Here is a 12,741-nt window from a genome sequence, read left to right as displayed (position 1 = left end):
AATGAGCAGGGAGCCAGCTCCAAGGAACATAATAAAGCCAGATCCCAGGCCTCTGAGATCTTAACCAACTGAGCCATCCAGGCTCCCCTGAAAATTTTTATGATGAAATATCATGGAAAAAGAGCTATAGAAATAAAGAAGGTGGGGACTTGGAAAAAGTTCATAGAGGATGTGGCCTCCTTTTATCCCGCTCTCCTTTCTCGAGCTACCTGATATCCCCTTAGCTCTGGGTCCATCAAGTTTTCCAAATTCCAACAGGGTTTATCTTGGGCTATAAAGAGCTCTGCAAAAGTCTTTGAAGACTGTTAGATCTCTTTAGTGGAGAAAAGATGTTGGCGAGGAGAGGCAGCCTCATGAATCATGTAAAACTCACTCACCCCACAGCCATGTGGCAAGACACCCTCCTTCTAGCTGACCTCTCCTAAATGCCTGCCTTTACCACCAGGGAGCCACTCTCTCCATCTTTGCCTCCTGTAGAAGCTTCTGTGGAATTTGGTTTTGGATGAGGACATGAAATATTTCAGAGGTGAAAGGAAGATTGTGCTAATACTCTTAATTTTTCCTAGCAATTAAAAAAAATTCTGAATTTAAGGTAACTTACTAAGTTTGAAAAAATGCTACTGACCTAAGTAAGCTGTCTTTTAGACTGTAGGTGCCCATCAGTTCATCAGTTGCAGGTTCACAGGGGCAGAGGCTGGAAGCTACTTATCTAGTCCTACCTCCACCCAGTGTAGCCCCACAAAAGTTCCCTTTGGGGTCCCAGCTTTGTAGGGGGCCTCTTCCAACTCTTACATAAGGCCTAGACCGTACCAGCAGCTATTCTAAGAACTTTGAATAAGACAATTCATTTAATGCAACAATCCTAGGATAGGGTTGCCATTGTTATTCCCATGTAACAGATGAGAACACTGAGGCACAGGGAGATTATGTAACTCGCTCATGGAGCTAGCTGCATGGGTGTGCATGCAGAAATCTGCCTTCAAAGGTGGGGGCTGCTCTGAGTCACCGGCAGATCCCGCCTTTCTAATCAAGTGACTAAATGCCCATCTCTCAAAAACCAGTTCACTTGAAGGTATTGATGGGTCAAAGTGGCATCCATCACTATTTTAATGTTCGCATAAATCCTAACTCCACAGGAACCTCAGCATTTGTGATCTCAAACTATGGGTTGAAGGGGCCTTGCCTTTTGGAGGGAGTGAGCCCTTCAGATAAGCCCCTCCCACTACCCTTCTCTGGGGACAAGGACTCTAGGGAGTCGCCTACTGAGGAGGATGGTGTTTCCAAGAGAGGAAATATTGAAAGCCGGCGTCTGACATATTTTGGCAAAAAGGAGGGGGAAAAATTTTCATCTGGGGAAAACACAAGTTTTTAGCCTGAATAGTGGGTCAATGTCATGAACTCTCTGCCTCGTCTTGGTCTCCCACGAGTGCTCGAATTTCGCATCCCAAACCCGGGGCGTCGGCCTGCGGCCCCCGTGGCCCCGCATCCCCCTGGAAACGGGGCGGCGCAGCGGCGGAGGTCGCCGGGGAAAGGGTTAAGCCGGCGGGGGGGGGGGGGGGGGTGGGGGGGGGGGCGGGGAGGGCCGGGCTCACACCTCTCCGGGAGACCTCGGGCGGCGGCGCGGGGCCCGCGAGGGGCGGAGGCTGGGGCCGGGACGCCTGCCGCCTGCCGCCTCCGCCTCGGCGAATAGCAGCGCGCTGCCCGCCCGGATTGGAGCAGCAGCATCACGCTGACCTCGCCTGGGCTGGGAGCCGAGCCGGCCGCTGCGGGCAGAGCAGCCTCGCGGCGCCTCCGGGAAGCGCAGCCCCACGGCCGAGCTCCGGGCGGGGCGCGGGGAGCGGCGCGGAGCGGGGCGCGGGGCGCGGGGAGCGGGGAGCGGGGAGCCCGGCGCGGGCGGGCGGGGAGCGTGCGTCCGGCGGCGGCAGCGGGAGGAGGGGCGGCGCCAGCCATGGCCGGGGACAGCGAGCAGACCCTGCAGAGCCACCAGCAGCCCGGCGGCGGCGAGCCCTTCCTCATCGGCGTCAGCGGGGGCACGGCCAGCGGCAAGGTACGGCGGCGGGCGGGCGGCGGGGCGGCGGGGCGGCGGGGCTGCGGCCCGGGCCGGTCGGGGCTGCGGCCGCCGCGTGGCCCGCGCGCCCCCGCTCCTGGCGGCGCTCCAGCGCTCGGGCTTCCTCGCGGCCGGCGGGCTCCGGGGGCGCGCGGGGTCCCGGGCGGCTCCTCGGGGCGACCCGCGGGGAGGCGGAGGCTTATTGTTTTGCGGTCGGCGGGGTGGGCGCCGGGGGCCCCGATGCGCCGCCTCCCCCGGGACCCCGGGACCCCGGGACCCCGGGGCGGGGCGGGCGGGGCGCGCGGGGCGGCGTCCCGGGGACGCGGGACGGAGGGGGAGGGGGAGGGGGAGGGGGAGGGGTGGGGGCAATCCTGGCGCCCGCTCGCTGCGGGGACGTCGGCGTCCGGGCTGCGAGGGGGTCGCGGCCGGCTTCCAGGAGAAAGTTGCGCGGGCTCGGGCTCCCGCACGCGGGGAGGACGCGCCCCGGGCCCCGCGGAGGGGGCCCCCCTGGGTGTCCGGCCCCCGCCCCGCGCCGCCCCCGCGCCGCTCTTTGTTTTATCGGCGAGGCCTGGAGAAGACGGGGGGGGGGGATGCGCTCGTGGCGCGACCCCGGCTTCCCCGCGGCGGCGGGTGGCGTCCTGCAGTGGCTCCGTGTGCCCGCGGCTGCCTCGGGACGCGGCCCGTGTGGCGGCCTGGGCGCGGGGGCGCGGGGGCGCGGGCGCCGGGAGGGGATGCGCGGCGCGGGGAGGCCGTTGGCGCCATGAGGAGCGCGCCACGAGGTCCGCCGCCGCGGGCTCCCCCTCCCGGGCCGCGCTGCGGGGTGCGGGGTGCGGGGCGCGGGGCGCGGGGCGTGGGGCCGCCGCGAGCCTCCTGACGGTGGAGCGGGTGGGCTCTCCGGCTCCCGGGGCTCGGGGTCGCGGCGCAGGAGCCGATGTGGCGTTCGCCCCGGGCCGACTGCCTCTTTTTTTTTTTTCCCCCCTTTACCAAATTGTTAGGTGTTCCCTGCTGGTGCCGTTCCTAGTAATTAAAAGCAAACCCACGATGCCCAGTTCTTTGCAGAAGCTTTCCCTGGCCTTTCGGGGTGATCCCCGGCCCCCTCTTTCCGCAGCATATGCCTGTTGCGCGGGACCTTTTCGTCCGTGGCTGTGTTCCCAGCGCTCCCAGCCCGACGCCTGACACCCGGTCGGCCCCCCAGTATTTGCCCGAGGTCCAGACCCCCTGGGGGAGGGAGGCTCACAAGGGCAGAGGAGTGTGGCTTTTACAGACAATGACCTTGGCAATCGCCTACATGGTGTGGGCACCGCAGAAGTGAAAACTTGAGACCCTGATGGGGGAAGTAAATCTGTTCCCTGGTCATCACCTGGTCTCAGTTCATACTCACTGCAAGTCCCAAGTGTTACTTCTGTAATGTGTCAAGTGGGAGCTGGTCGTGAGCCATGATGGGAGTAGGAACCCGGTCTCTGGGATTCTTTTATTTATTTATTTACTTTTTAAGATTTTATTTATTTATGAAAGAGAGAGAGGGGCAGAGACACAGGCAGAGAGAGAAGCAGGCTCCATGCAGGGAGCCCAATGTGGGACTCCATCCCCCGTCTCCAGGATCAGGCCCTGGGCTGAAGGCGGGTGCTAGACCGCTGAGCCACCAGGGCTGCCCACCTGGGATTCTCATCAAGGAGAAGATTAGAGAAACTCTGGAGAAAGGCTCTTTTTTTTTTTTTTTAAACAACAACAACAAAAAAACAGATTCTTATATTTCTTCTGAAAGGACAGGTCTAGAGAGAGCCAGAAGTCACACTGGAAGAGAAAAAAGGAACAGCATTAAACATGTTGGACACTTTGGGCTCTGAAAAATACTATGTCCTTGTTTAAGATTATTCTAATCATTTTAAAAAATATTATTTATTTATTCATGAGGGACACAGAGAGAGAGAAAAAGAGAGAGGCAGAGACACCTTCCCTGCAGAGGGAAAAGCAGGCTCCATGCAGGGAGCCCGACATGGGACTCGATCCTGGGTCTCCAGGATCAGGCCCTGGACTGAAGGCGGTGCTAAACCGCTGAGCCACCCAGGCTACCCTAATCATTTTTTTTTTAAAGTAACATTTATTCCCTTTTTTTGTTTTTTAAAGATTTTACTATTTATATATTCATGAGAGACACAGAGAGAGGCAGAGACACAGGTAGAGGGAGAAGCAGGCTCCATGCAGGGAGCCTGACGTGGGACTCGATCCCGGGTCTCCAGGATCACACCTGGGGCTAAAGGCATCACGAAACCGCTGAGCCACCCGGGCTGCCCTGCCCTAATCATTTTTGTTGTTGTTGTTGTTATTTAAAAAAGTCCAAAGGAGCATCGGACTTCTGTAATTCCATATTGTAGTCCATCTGCTGTGATAACATCATGGTTCTTTTATCTAGTATTAGTGCCTTTCCTGCAAGGAATTCAAAGTTTCAGGGTTTTGTTTTGTTTTGTTTTGTTTTAAAGAGGGTGATCAGTGTCAACAGGCTGGACCTCCTTTGGAAACCTGAACATAGTAGTGCAAGAGGATCTAGAAGTGAGATTGATCTGTGTTCCCTGGGTGTTTATTATGTGCCTGTTAATAGAATTTGGAAGAAACAAAAGGATCAAAAAGGACAATTTTAGAGCTCGAAGGAACCTCAGAGTCCCTGGAGTCCAACACTTAGTCTCATCACTTATAGATGAGAAAAACATCGTAGTCAGGTCACATATTTCCTAGCGAAGCCCCAGGTTCTAGACTGGTGCTGTTCATTCCCTGCTATTCCTTGGTCAAGGCAGAATCGACTTAGGAAAAGTTAAGACTAAGGTTGGGGGGTTGGGGGGACCTGTTTTACAGCCTTTACCTTGGACATAGCTGTGGAATGGTTTCAGAAGTACTTGATCCAAAGGGAAATGGAAATGTAGATTGCTTTGTACCCTGGGCCCAGCCCTGTAGATCTTGATTATTCCCACCCTAACCCCTCCTTTATGAGAAGAAACCACTCCCTGTTCAGCTTCTCTTGAGTGCTCTAATTTGTCTCAATGTTGTAGCTGCCCTAGGTACAAGTATTGTACCTTAGCTAAATTATTTTGGATGTAGAAGGCAAAAATAGTAATTGTGGCTCCATATATCACATATTTTTAGTCTTCGAAGTAAAGATGAATTAGAACTTTAGAGTCGGCTTTGCTAGTCCGGCATGGCAAGTCATTGTTCCAAAGTCATCTTGAAATTGCAGGGGGTTGAAAAAGTTGTTCTGATCTGTGTTAAAAACCAGGTTCTCAACCTTTCCTTTGAAAGGACAGGTCTAGAAAGCAGGAAGTCAAACTGGAAGAGGAAAAAAGTAGTATAAACTTCTCCACCTGCATGTATGTCCATGACAGTTGGCGCCAATCCCCTTTTCCTTTTTGCTGTGACTTCTTCCTTGTCCAATTAAAATAGCTTCTTACCCTATACCTTCGCGGCCATGAGAGTGGGCCTCCGTGGCTGTAGCTCTCATTGTCTCACTCTCCATTCTGGAAATCTTGGGCCACTCTCCGTTGCCCAGACTGCTGGTCATATACTTCAGCACAGCGCAAATCCCCTTGACCCCCAAATGTGGTCCCAGACTTTATTTTTCCCCCTCTTCCTTCCTGTCTCTACCCAAATGCACCCAGACACATCTGTGGAACTGCTTTCACTTACACTTTTGCTCTTGGGGTCTTCTCTGGCATGACCTATAATCCTTTTAAGCCTTTAGTTCTGTAAATACTTCCTCCAGGGAACTCTGTTACTCATTTCCTTAGAATTACTTCTTGTCTCTAATGCTTCCATAGTTTTAACTGCATTCACCGCATTTTTGCCTTGTAGTTGACTACTTCCTCCACCATAATAGAAGTTCTGTAAGAGCATCTCACATATTTGTGTCTTTGTGTCCTTTTTGGTGTTTGATTCAGCATTAGTGTTTAGTGTTCGTTGAACTGAGTTAGGGCAGACCAAAATTTGTAATTACTCTTTGATTATTTATTTATTTATTTATTTAAGAGATTTTATTTATTTAGTCATGAGAGACAGAGAGAGAGGCAGAGACACAGACAGAGGGAGAAGCAGGCTCCCTGCAGGGAGCCCCTTGTGGGCCTCCATCCTAGGACCCCGGGATCATGTCCTGAGCCGAAGGCAGACGCTCAACCCCTGAGCCACCCAGGTGCCCCTATTCTTTGATTATTTAATTTATAAGACTATTTGAATTAGGATTTGAAGCCACAATTGAAACCATATTTAACTCTGTTATTCATGTTGCAGTGCCCCAAATATAAAAAGCGCCCCCACCCTCACCCCTGGGCCCTAATGCATTGGTATTGCTTATCCAAAGCCTCACATTTTTGGGCAGCCCGGGTGGCTAGGCGGTTTGGCGCTGCCTTGGGCTCGGGGCCTGATCCTGGGTTCCCGGGATCGAGTCCCATGTCAGGCTCCCTGCGTGGGGCCTGCCTCTCCCTCTGCCTGTGTCTCTGCTTCTCTCTCTGTGTCTCTCATGAATAAATTTTTTAAAAAATCTAAAAAAAAAAAAAAAAAAAAAACCCAGAGCCTTGCATTTTTTTAGTAGGTACTAAATAGGTACTTGTTCAGTGGATGTCGTTGTGCGAAGTACTGTATTAAGTGCTTTCAAGAAGTCAGGATACGAGGATACTTGAGAGAAAGTCTCTGTTAGTATTTACTGTTAAAACTTCCTTGAACCACTTTCACCATCAAGCCAGTTTACCTTTTTCTTTCTTTTTTTTTTTTTTTAAGAATTTTCTTTTCCTTTTGAGATAATCTCTGTACCCAACGTCAGGCTTGAACCTACAACCTGGAGATCAAGAGTCCTCTGACCGAGCCAGCCGGGTGCCGCCAAGCCAGTTTATCTTTAAAGCGTTTGATTATCTCTTCCCTTTGAAGTCAGATGGCGTTCCCCCATTGATGGCTAACTTTGGAAGATGAGGTTGGGAGGATTTTTGACTTGCCTGACGTCACGTGGCTAGTAAGTGATACAACTTGGATTGGAATCCAGGTTTTTTTTTTTTTTTTTTTCCCTCCTTTCCTCAATCTGTGTCAGTTCTGAGCTGTCTTCACAGGCAGCAGGCAGTCCTCTGAAGTATTTTGGGAGAGGTTGGTCTGACTGTGTATGAGTAATACAGACCAAGAGAGGAAACTGCAGTCCCCTCAGAGGTGTGGGCTGTCACCTCAGCTCAGCTTGGCTGTGACTCAGCATCTGCTTTTGGAGCACTCTGGAATGTGCCGTGGGCCTGCGTCTCCTTGGCTCCGTCCCCCTGTTCCTGGGACCTCAGCAGCCATCCCCATCTGGCCAGACTGCTCATTCCACACCTTCCTTCTGTTGGGTGCTCCCAGAACCGTGGGACCGCTTTGGTCCTTGCTGTTTTTCTCAAAGCCGGTGCTGTGTGCTTTCTCCCATCCCAGACGGCAGCCACGGCCATCAAGGCCTGGCATGGTCTGGCCCTGCTGGCCTCTTGCCCTCTACCCCTCTCTCTCTGTGTTGCCGGCACGCCTGGCTTTCCCCCTGCCCAAGGAAGACCGTTGGCTCTGCCGGAAACTCTCTCGTTGGCTGTGCCAGCGCCTAGTGCGGTGCCTGGTAGAAGAAAGAAGTGACAGCCCGTCTTGAGCATCCAGTATGTTCCTCTCCTGCTCGTCTTCCCAGCTGTGCCTGTAGTCAGCTGCCTCCTCTTACATTCCTTGCTTCCAAGTCTTTGAAGTGTGGCTTCTGATGCTCACTCTTTGTGGTCACCCGACTCCAGCTCCCTCTGTGGCATTTGCTGAGATCTAATGCTTGGTGTCCTCATTTCTTTGTTGAATCTTGCTTTAAGGGAGTTCCGGGCTGGGGACACATTGTACTGAGGAGTGTCGCTGCTGAGGAACTTTCTGGCTGGTGGGCTCTGAGGTAGTGCTGTTAGATTATTCAAGATCTCTGAGGTCTTTGAGATGCGCGTCTCAATGTTTTAAACCAGTGAGAAAGCTCGGAGGATGTGCTCTCCATGTCTGTGTGCACGGGTGCAGTTTCTTGTCCATCAAACCATTTATATCATTAAGCCAGCTTACTAGCCAGCTTACTAAAGCATTCCGACCATCTCTTTATCGTAATGTATCATGTATACCTATATATGAATTACATAAGTTTAATCTCCATAAAGCACAAATAAAAATTTTAAAACTGAGTAAAATGGAACACTTAAAATGGTGGTTTCTTTAATGTTATAAAACCTTTTGATTGTTGCTAAAATACTTTTTTTTTTAATTTTTATTTATTTATGATAGTCACACAGAGAGAGAGAGAGAGAGAGGCAGAGACATAGGCAGAGGGAGAAGCAGGCTCCATGCACCGGGAGCCCAACGTGGGACTCGATCCCGGGTCTCCAGGATCTCGCCCTGGGCCAAAGGCAGGCGCTAAACTGCTGCGCCACCCAGGGATCCCTAAAATACTTTTTTTTTTAAGACTTTATTTATTTATTTGAGAGAGAGAGTGAGAGAGCACAAGCAAGGGGAGCACCTGTCAGAGAGAGAGGGAAAAGCAGGCTCCCCACTGAGCAGGGGAGCCCGATGGGATGTGGGGCTCAATCCCAAGATCCCGAGATCGTGACCTGAACTGAAGGGAGATGCCTAACCGACTGAGCCACCCAGGCACCCAAGAGTGTTTTACTTTTAAAAATCTTGTTTCACACGTGGTGATTCATGGATCTCAGATGATCTTGGTGATGATAGTCTTGATAGTGACTATGAGGCTCAAGGTATGGTTCTAAGTTTAGTCTTTTGAATCCTGATTTAAAAACCATCATACTTGAAAAAGTCATCTCCTTAAGAGATCCAAGAGCAAGAAATTCTCCATTTGCAATGTTTACCCAAATCACAATAGTCCCATCCCCCCAAACCAGCTAGAAAATTTTCACCCTCTGTCATCCATCAGCTGTTTTTGCAAATCAGGGTGCTCCATTTAAAGATTTGTTAACTAGCAGATTCAAACTCTACTGAAAGTCACTATTTGGAATATTTTGCAAATTTTTACATGTTTCTGTCTACAGGTTTTATAGGTGCACACATAGGTTTTGGCAACGGAGTTGCTTAACCATGGAAACATTTTTAGATCTCTAACAGAAAATTTGATCATCTTCCTTTAATAAATGTAATTGTTTTCTTTCACTCTTACATAAAACAGCAAATCATAACTTTATTTACTTATTTTCTTTAAAGATTTTATTTATTTGAGAGAGAGAGAGCAGAAGCAGGTAGAGGGGCAGAGGGGGAGGGAGAAGCAGACTCTCTGCTGAGCAGGGCTCAGTCCAGGACCCTGGGATGATGACCTGAGCCGAAGGCAGACACTTAACCCACTGAGCCACCCACCCCTCTATTTTTGATATAAGTGTTTTTCATCATGGCTAAAGAGTAGCAAAGGATATATCCTGATATATTGTACATACTGACATTCTGAAACAATAATTGTTTCATTCTTTTAAGTGTATCTAGTGGGTTCTAAATACTGTAATAATTTGGCCTATTGTCATCCATTAAAAAAATACATGAATAAGCTCGTAATTTGAGCCAGAAAGCTTAATTTTTTTTTCCTCCTTGAAATCACATTTCAATTCCACTTTCCCCACAACATAGTAACTTAAGCTCATCTATTTTTATGCTTGAAAATCTTTTATTGGGGATCCCTGGGTGGGTGGCTTAGCGGTTTAGCGCCTGCCTTCAGCTCAGGGCGTGATCCTGGAGTACCGGGATCTAGTCCCACATCAGGCTCCCTGCATGGAGGCTGCATCTCCCTCTGCCTGTGTCTCTGCCTGTCTCTCTCTCTGTCTCTCTCATGAATGAATAAATAAAAATCTTAAAAAAAAAAAGAAAACCTTTTATTGATCATTCTATCATTCTTATGCAACAAAAACGTACCTGTACATAGGAATGATTTTATTTCCTATTGTCTCTTTGGTGTTAATTTATTTTGGATTCTATTACTGTGGCTGTTGTCACAGGGTAATCAAAACAAGTAGATAAACATTTTGATAAATACTTAAACATAAAAAGTAGACTTTGGTTGGAAGGCAACTTGATGGGATAGATGGAGCTTCCCCCCCTCACAAGTATGTCTTGAATTGGTGGATTATTACTACTTAATGCTAGAATAAGATTTTTCTCTTGTGTAGTTAGAAACTTTGAGAAGCCCTGTTGGCATAAGTAGATGGGAGCAGAAGGGCTTTTGTTATATCAAGGTCACTCAGTTTTTACCTTTCAAAATATGTGTCAGAACCCAGAATATTTTTATGAATCAACCAGCTTGCTGCTCACCTCCTGTAATTTTGTCAAAAGCAGAAAGCTGGAGACCTTCAGATTTGTGAGAGGATTTTGTGACGTCATTAGCCATTCACTTTTTCGTATCAGTGCTATTATTTCACCTTGCCCCTTCATGTGGCCATTAATTTAGGGGATGTGGCTTCCAGCCTAGCTTTGCCAGTACTTACTAGCTATCTGTATGTGCATCCACAGGAGAAGCTCCTTTCATGCTTTAACATTTCTCAATTCTGTGGCTAGCCGCAAGTGTTCTAGAATTGTTTTCTTACCATGGCTCACACACACCATGTACTTCTCCCATCTGCACCTGCAGTTGGCATTTGTGATCTTTTGGTGGGGTCCTAAAAGGCTGTTAACCCTGTCCCGTGCCAACGTTCACTTCAACTGGGTATTAACCGGGTTTCTCATAGATCCTGGGACCCCGTATCTTACTCTCATAGATGTTGCTGCTTTTCCTAGCTTCCACCTACCTTCCTTTTCCTTATCTGGGTAACGCCTGCCCATCTTTCTGTGCGTGTTCTATCATGGCCTCTCTTGGGAAGTCCTCCAGGCGTGCTTGGGTGTCCCTCTTCTATGTTGCTAAAGCATCCCAACAGACCGCAGCCATAGGATTTCCCCCACCCTGTGATGCCCTTGCTCCTTGAGTCTGCCCTTCTCTCCTGACTGAGTCACAGCAGGGGAGACATGGGAGGCTTTGTTTTTCCTCACTCTTTCTCAAGGCTAACATGTGAGCTGAAAAGTCTAGGTAGGTCCTCAACAAATATTTGTAAAATAGCCCAATATTAAGGACCTCTTTCTCAAAAACCCTTGCCATTTTCTCTTGGGATCTCAGCAGGAGTCTCAGGATGACCAGTATTTAACTCCTGATCTTACCCTCATGTGTGTTCACCCTGCACTCTTTCCCATCTCGGCTGCTGATGACTCCATCCTTCTGGGTGCTCAGACCTCAACCTTGGAGTCATTCTTAACTACTCTTTCATTTGTATCCAGTCCACGAAGAGGTCTTGTTGGTTCTACCAACACTTTGGTATCATGGCACGTCCTCCGTCGGCCCCTACTCACCTCCACTGCTTCAAGCCCCCATCCAAGCCACCAGCATCTCAGAGTTGGGTCATTGCCATAGTATCCAGGCTCCTCTCCCTCTCCCGCCTCTGTCCTTGGGCATTCTACTCTCCTCACAGTGGCCAGAGGGATCCTGTTCAAATGAAGGTTGGATAATAATTTCCCTGTTCTTCTTAAAACCTTGCAGTGACTTCCCTCCCATTTTACTCCCAGTAGAGAACCCAAAGTCCCTGCAAAGATCCGCAGGTTCCCCAAGATGGCTTTGCACTGGCTGTTTCTTCTGCTAGGTTAGCACTTCCCTCAGATAGGTATCAGTATGGTTGGCTCTCTCACCTCCTTATGGTCACATTGTTTAAAATCGCAGGGGCACCTGGGTGGCTCAGGTGGTTGAGTGTCCAATTCTTGGTTTCGGCTCAGGTCCTGATCTCACGGTCGTGGGTTCAAGCCCCGTGTTGGGCTCTGTGTTCAGTGTGGAATCTGCATCAGATTCTCTCTCCCTCCCTCCCTCCCTCCTGCTGTGTTCTCTCTCACACTCTCTCAAATAAGTAAATATATAAAATCTTTTAAAAAATAAAGATTGCACACTATAGGCCCTCAATTATTTTTTTTAATTTTTTTTTTAAAGATTTTTATTTATTCATGAGAGACACAGAGAGAGAGGCAGAGACACAGGCAGAGGGAGAAGCAGGCTCCATGCACCGGGAGCCCAACGTGGGATTCGATCCCGGGTCTCCAGGATGCGCCCTGGGCCAAAGGCAGGTGCCAAACCGCTGTGCCACCCAGGGATCCCTAATTTTTATTTATTTATGATAGTCACACACACAGAGAGAGAGAGAGAGAGGCAGAGACACACACAGGCAGAGAGAGAAGCAGGCTCCATGCACCGGGAGCCCAATGTGGGACTCGATCCCGGGTCTCCAGGATCGTGCCCTGGGCCAAAGGCAGGTGCTAAACCGCTGCACCACCCAGGGATCCCTAGGCCCTCAATTATTTGTTGAATAAGTGGTTGAAGAATGCGTTACTTCTCTCTTTTTTTTTTTTTTAGAATGCATTACTTCTTTGCTCAGTTTTCTCTTCTAATAATACGGTTTACAGCATTTAAACCTGGTTGCTTTGGCGGGTTGTGGGGAGATGTGGACCGCAGTCCCATGGCTGTTTATATTTGTACTTCTTGGGGTCCCTTTACCTGGGTAGGATTACTGGCACAAGGTCAATCCCAGAGCTCAGTGTAGGCGTACATGCTAGGTGGCTTAGGTGGTGCCTGTTTAATGGTGCATTTTTTAAAATATGAAATCATCTGGAGGGTAACCATTACGTCTTATCAAATTCTT

General features: G+C 49.8%; 1 protein-coding gene across 2 annotated transcripts in view; it reads left to right on the top strand.

Annotated features, from left to right (window-relative positions):
- The window catches only part of UCK2 (uridine-cytidine kinase 2), an 80,172-nt gene that overhangs the window by 8,227 nt on the left and 59,204 nt on the right, over positions 1 to 12,741 (top strand). Inside the window, exon 1 of one of the 2 annotated variants that reach the window (XM_025420923.3) lies at positions 1,894 to 2,047. The exons of the other annotated variant lie outside the window; for it this stretch is intronic. Within the exon in view, the coding sequence (XP_025276708.1) occupies positions 1,949 to 2,047 (99 nt within the window). The 5' untranslated portion in view covers positions 1,894 to 1,948. Of the gene's footprint in view, positions 1 to 1,893; positions 2,048 to 12,741 lie in introns of those variants that run through there. 2 annotated transcript variants of the gene reach the window in all.

The sequence above is a fragment of the Canis lupus genome, chromosome 38, assembly GCF_003254725.2.
Source record: "Canis lupus dingo isolate Sandy chromosome 38, ASM325472v2, whole genome shotgun sequence".
Lineage (NCBI taxonomy): Eukaryota > Metazoa > Chordata > Mammalia > Carnivora > Canidae > Canis > Canis lupus.
The sequence above is the reverse complement of the archived record's forward strand: the minus strand, read 5'-3'. Positions and strand labels throughout refer to the sequence as shown.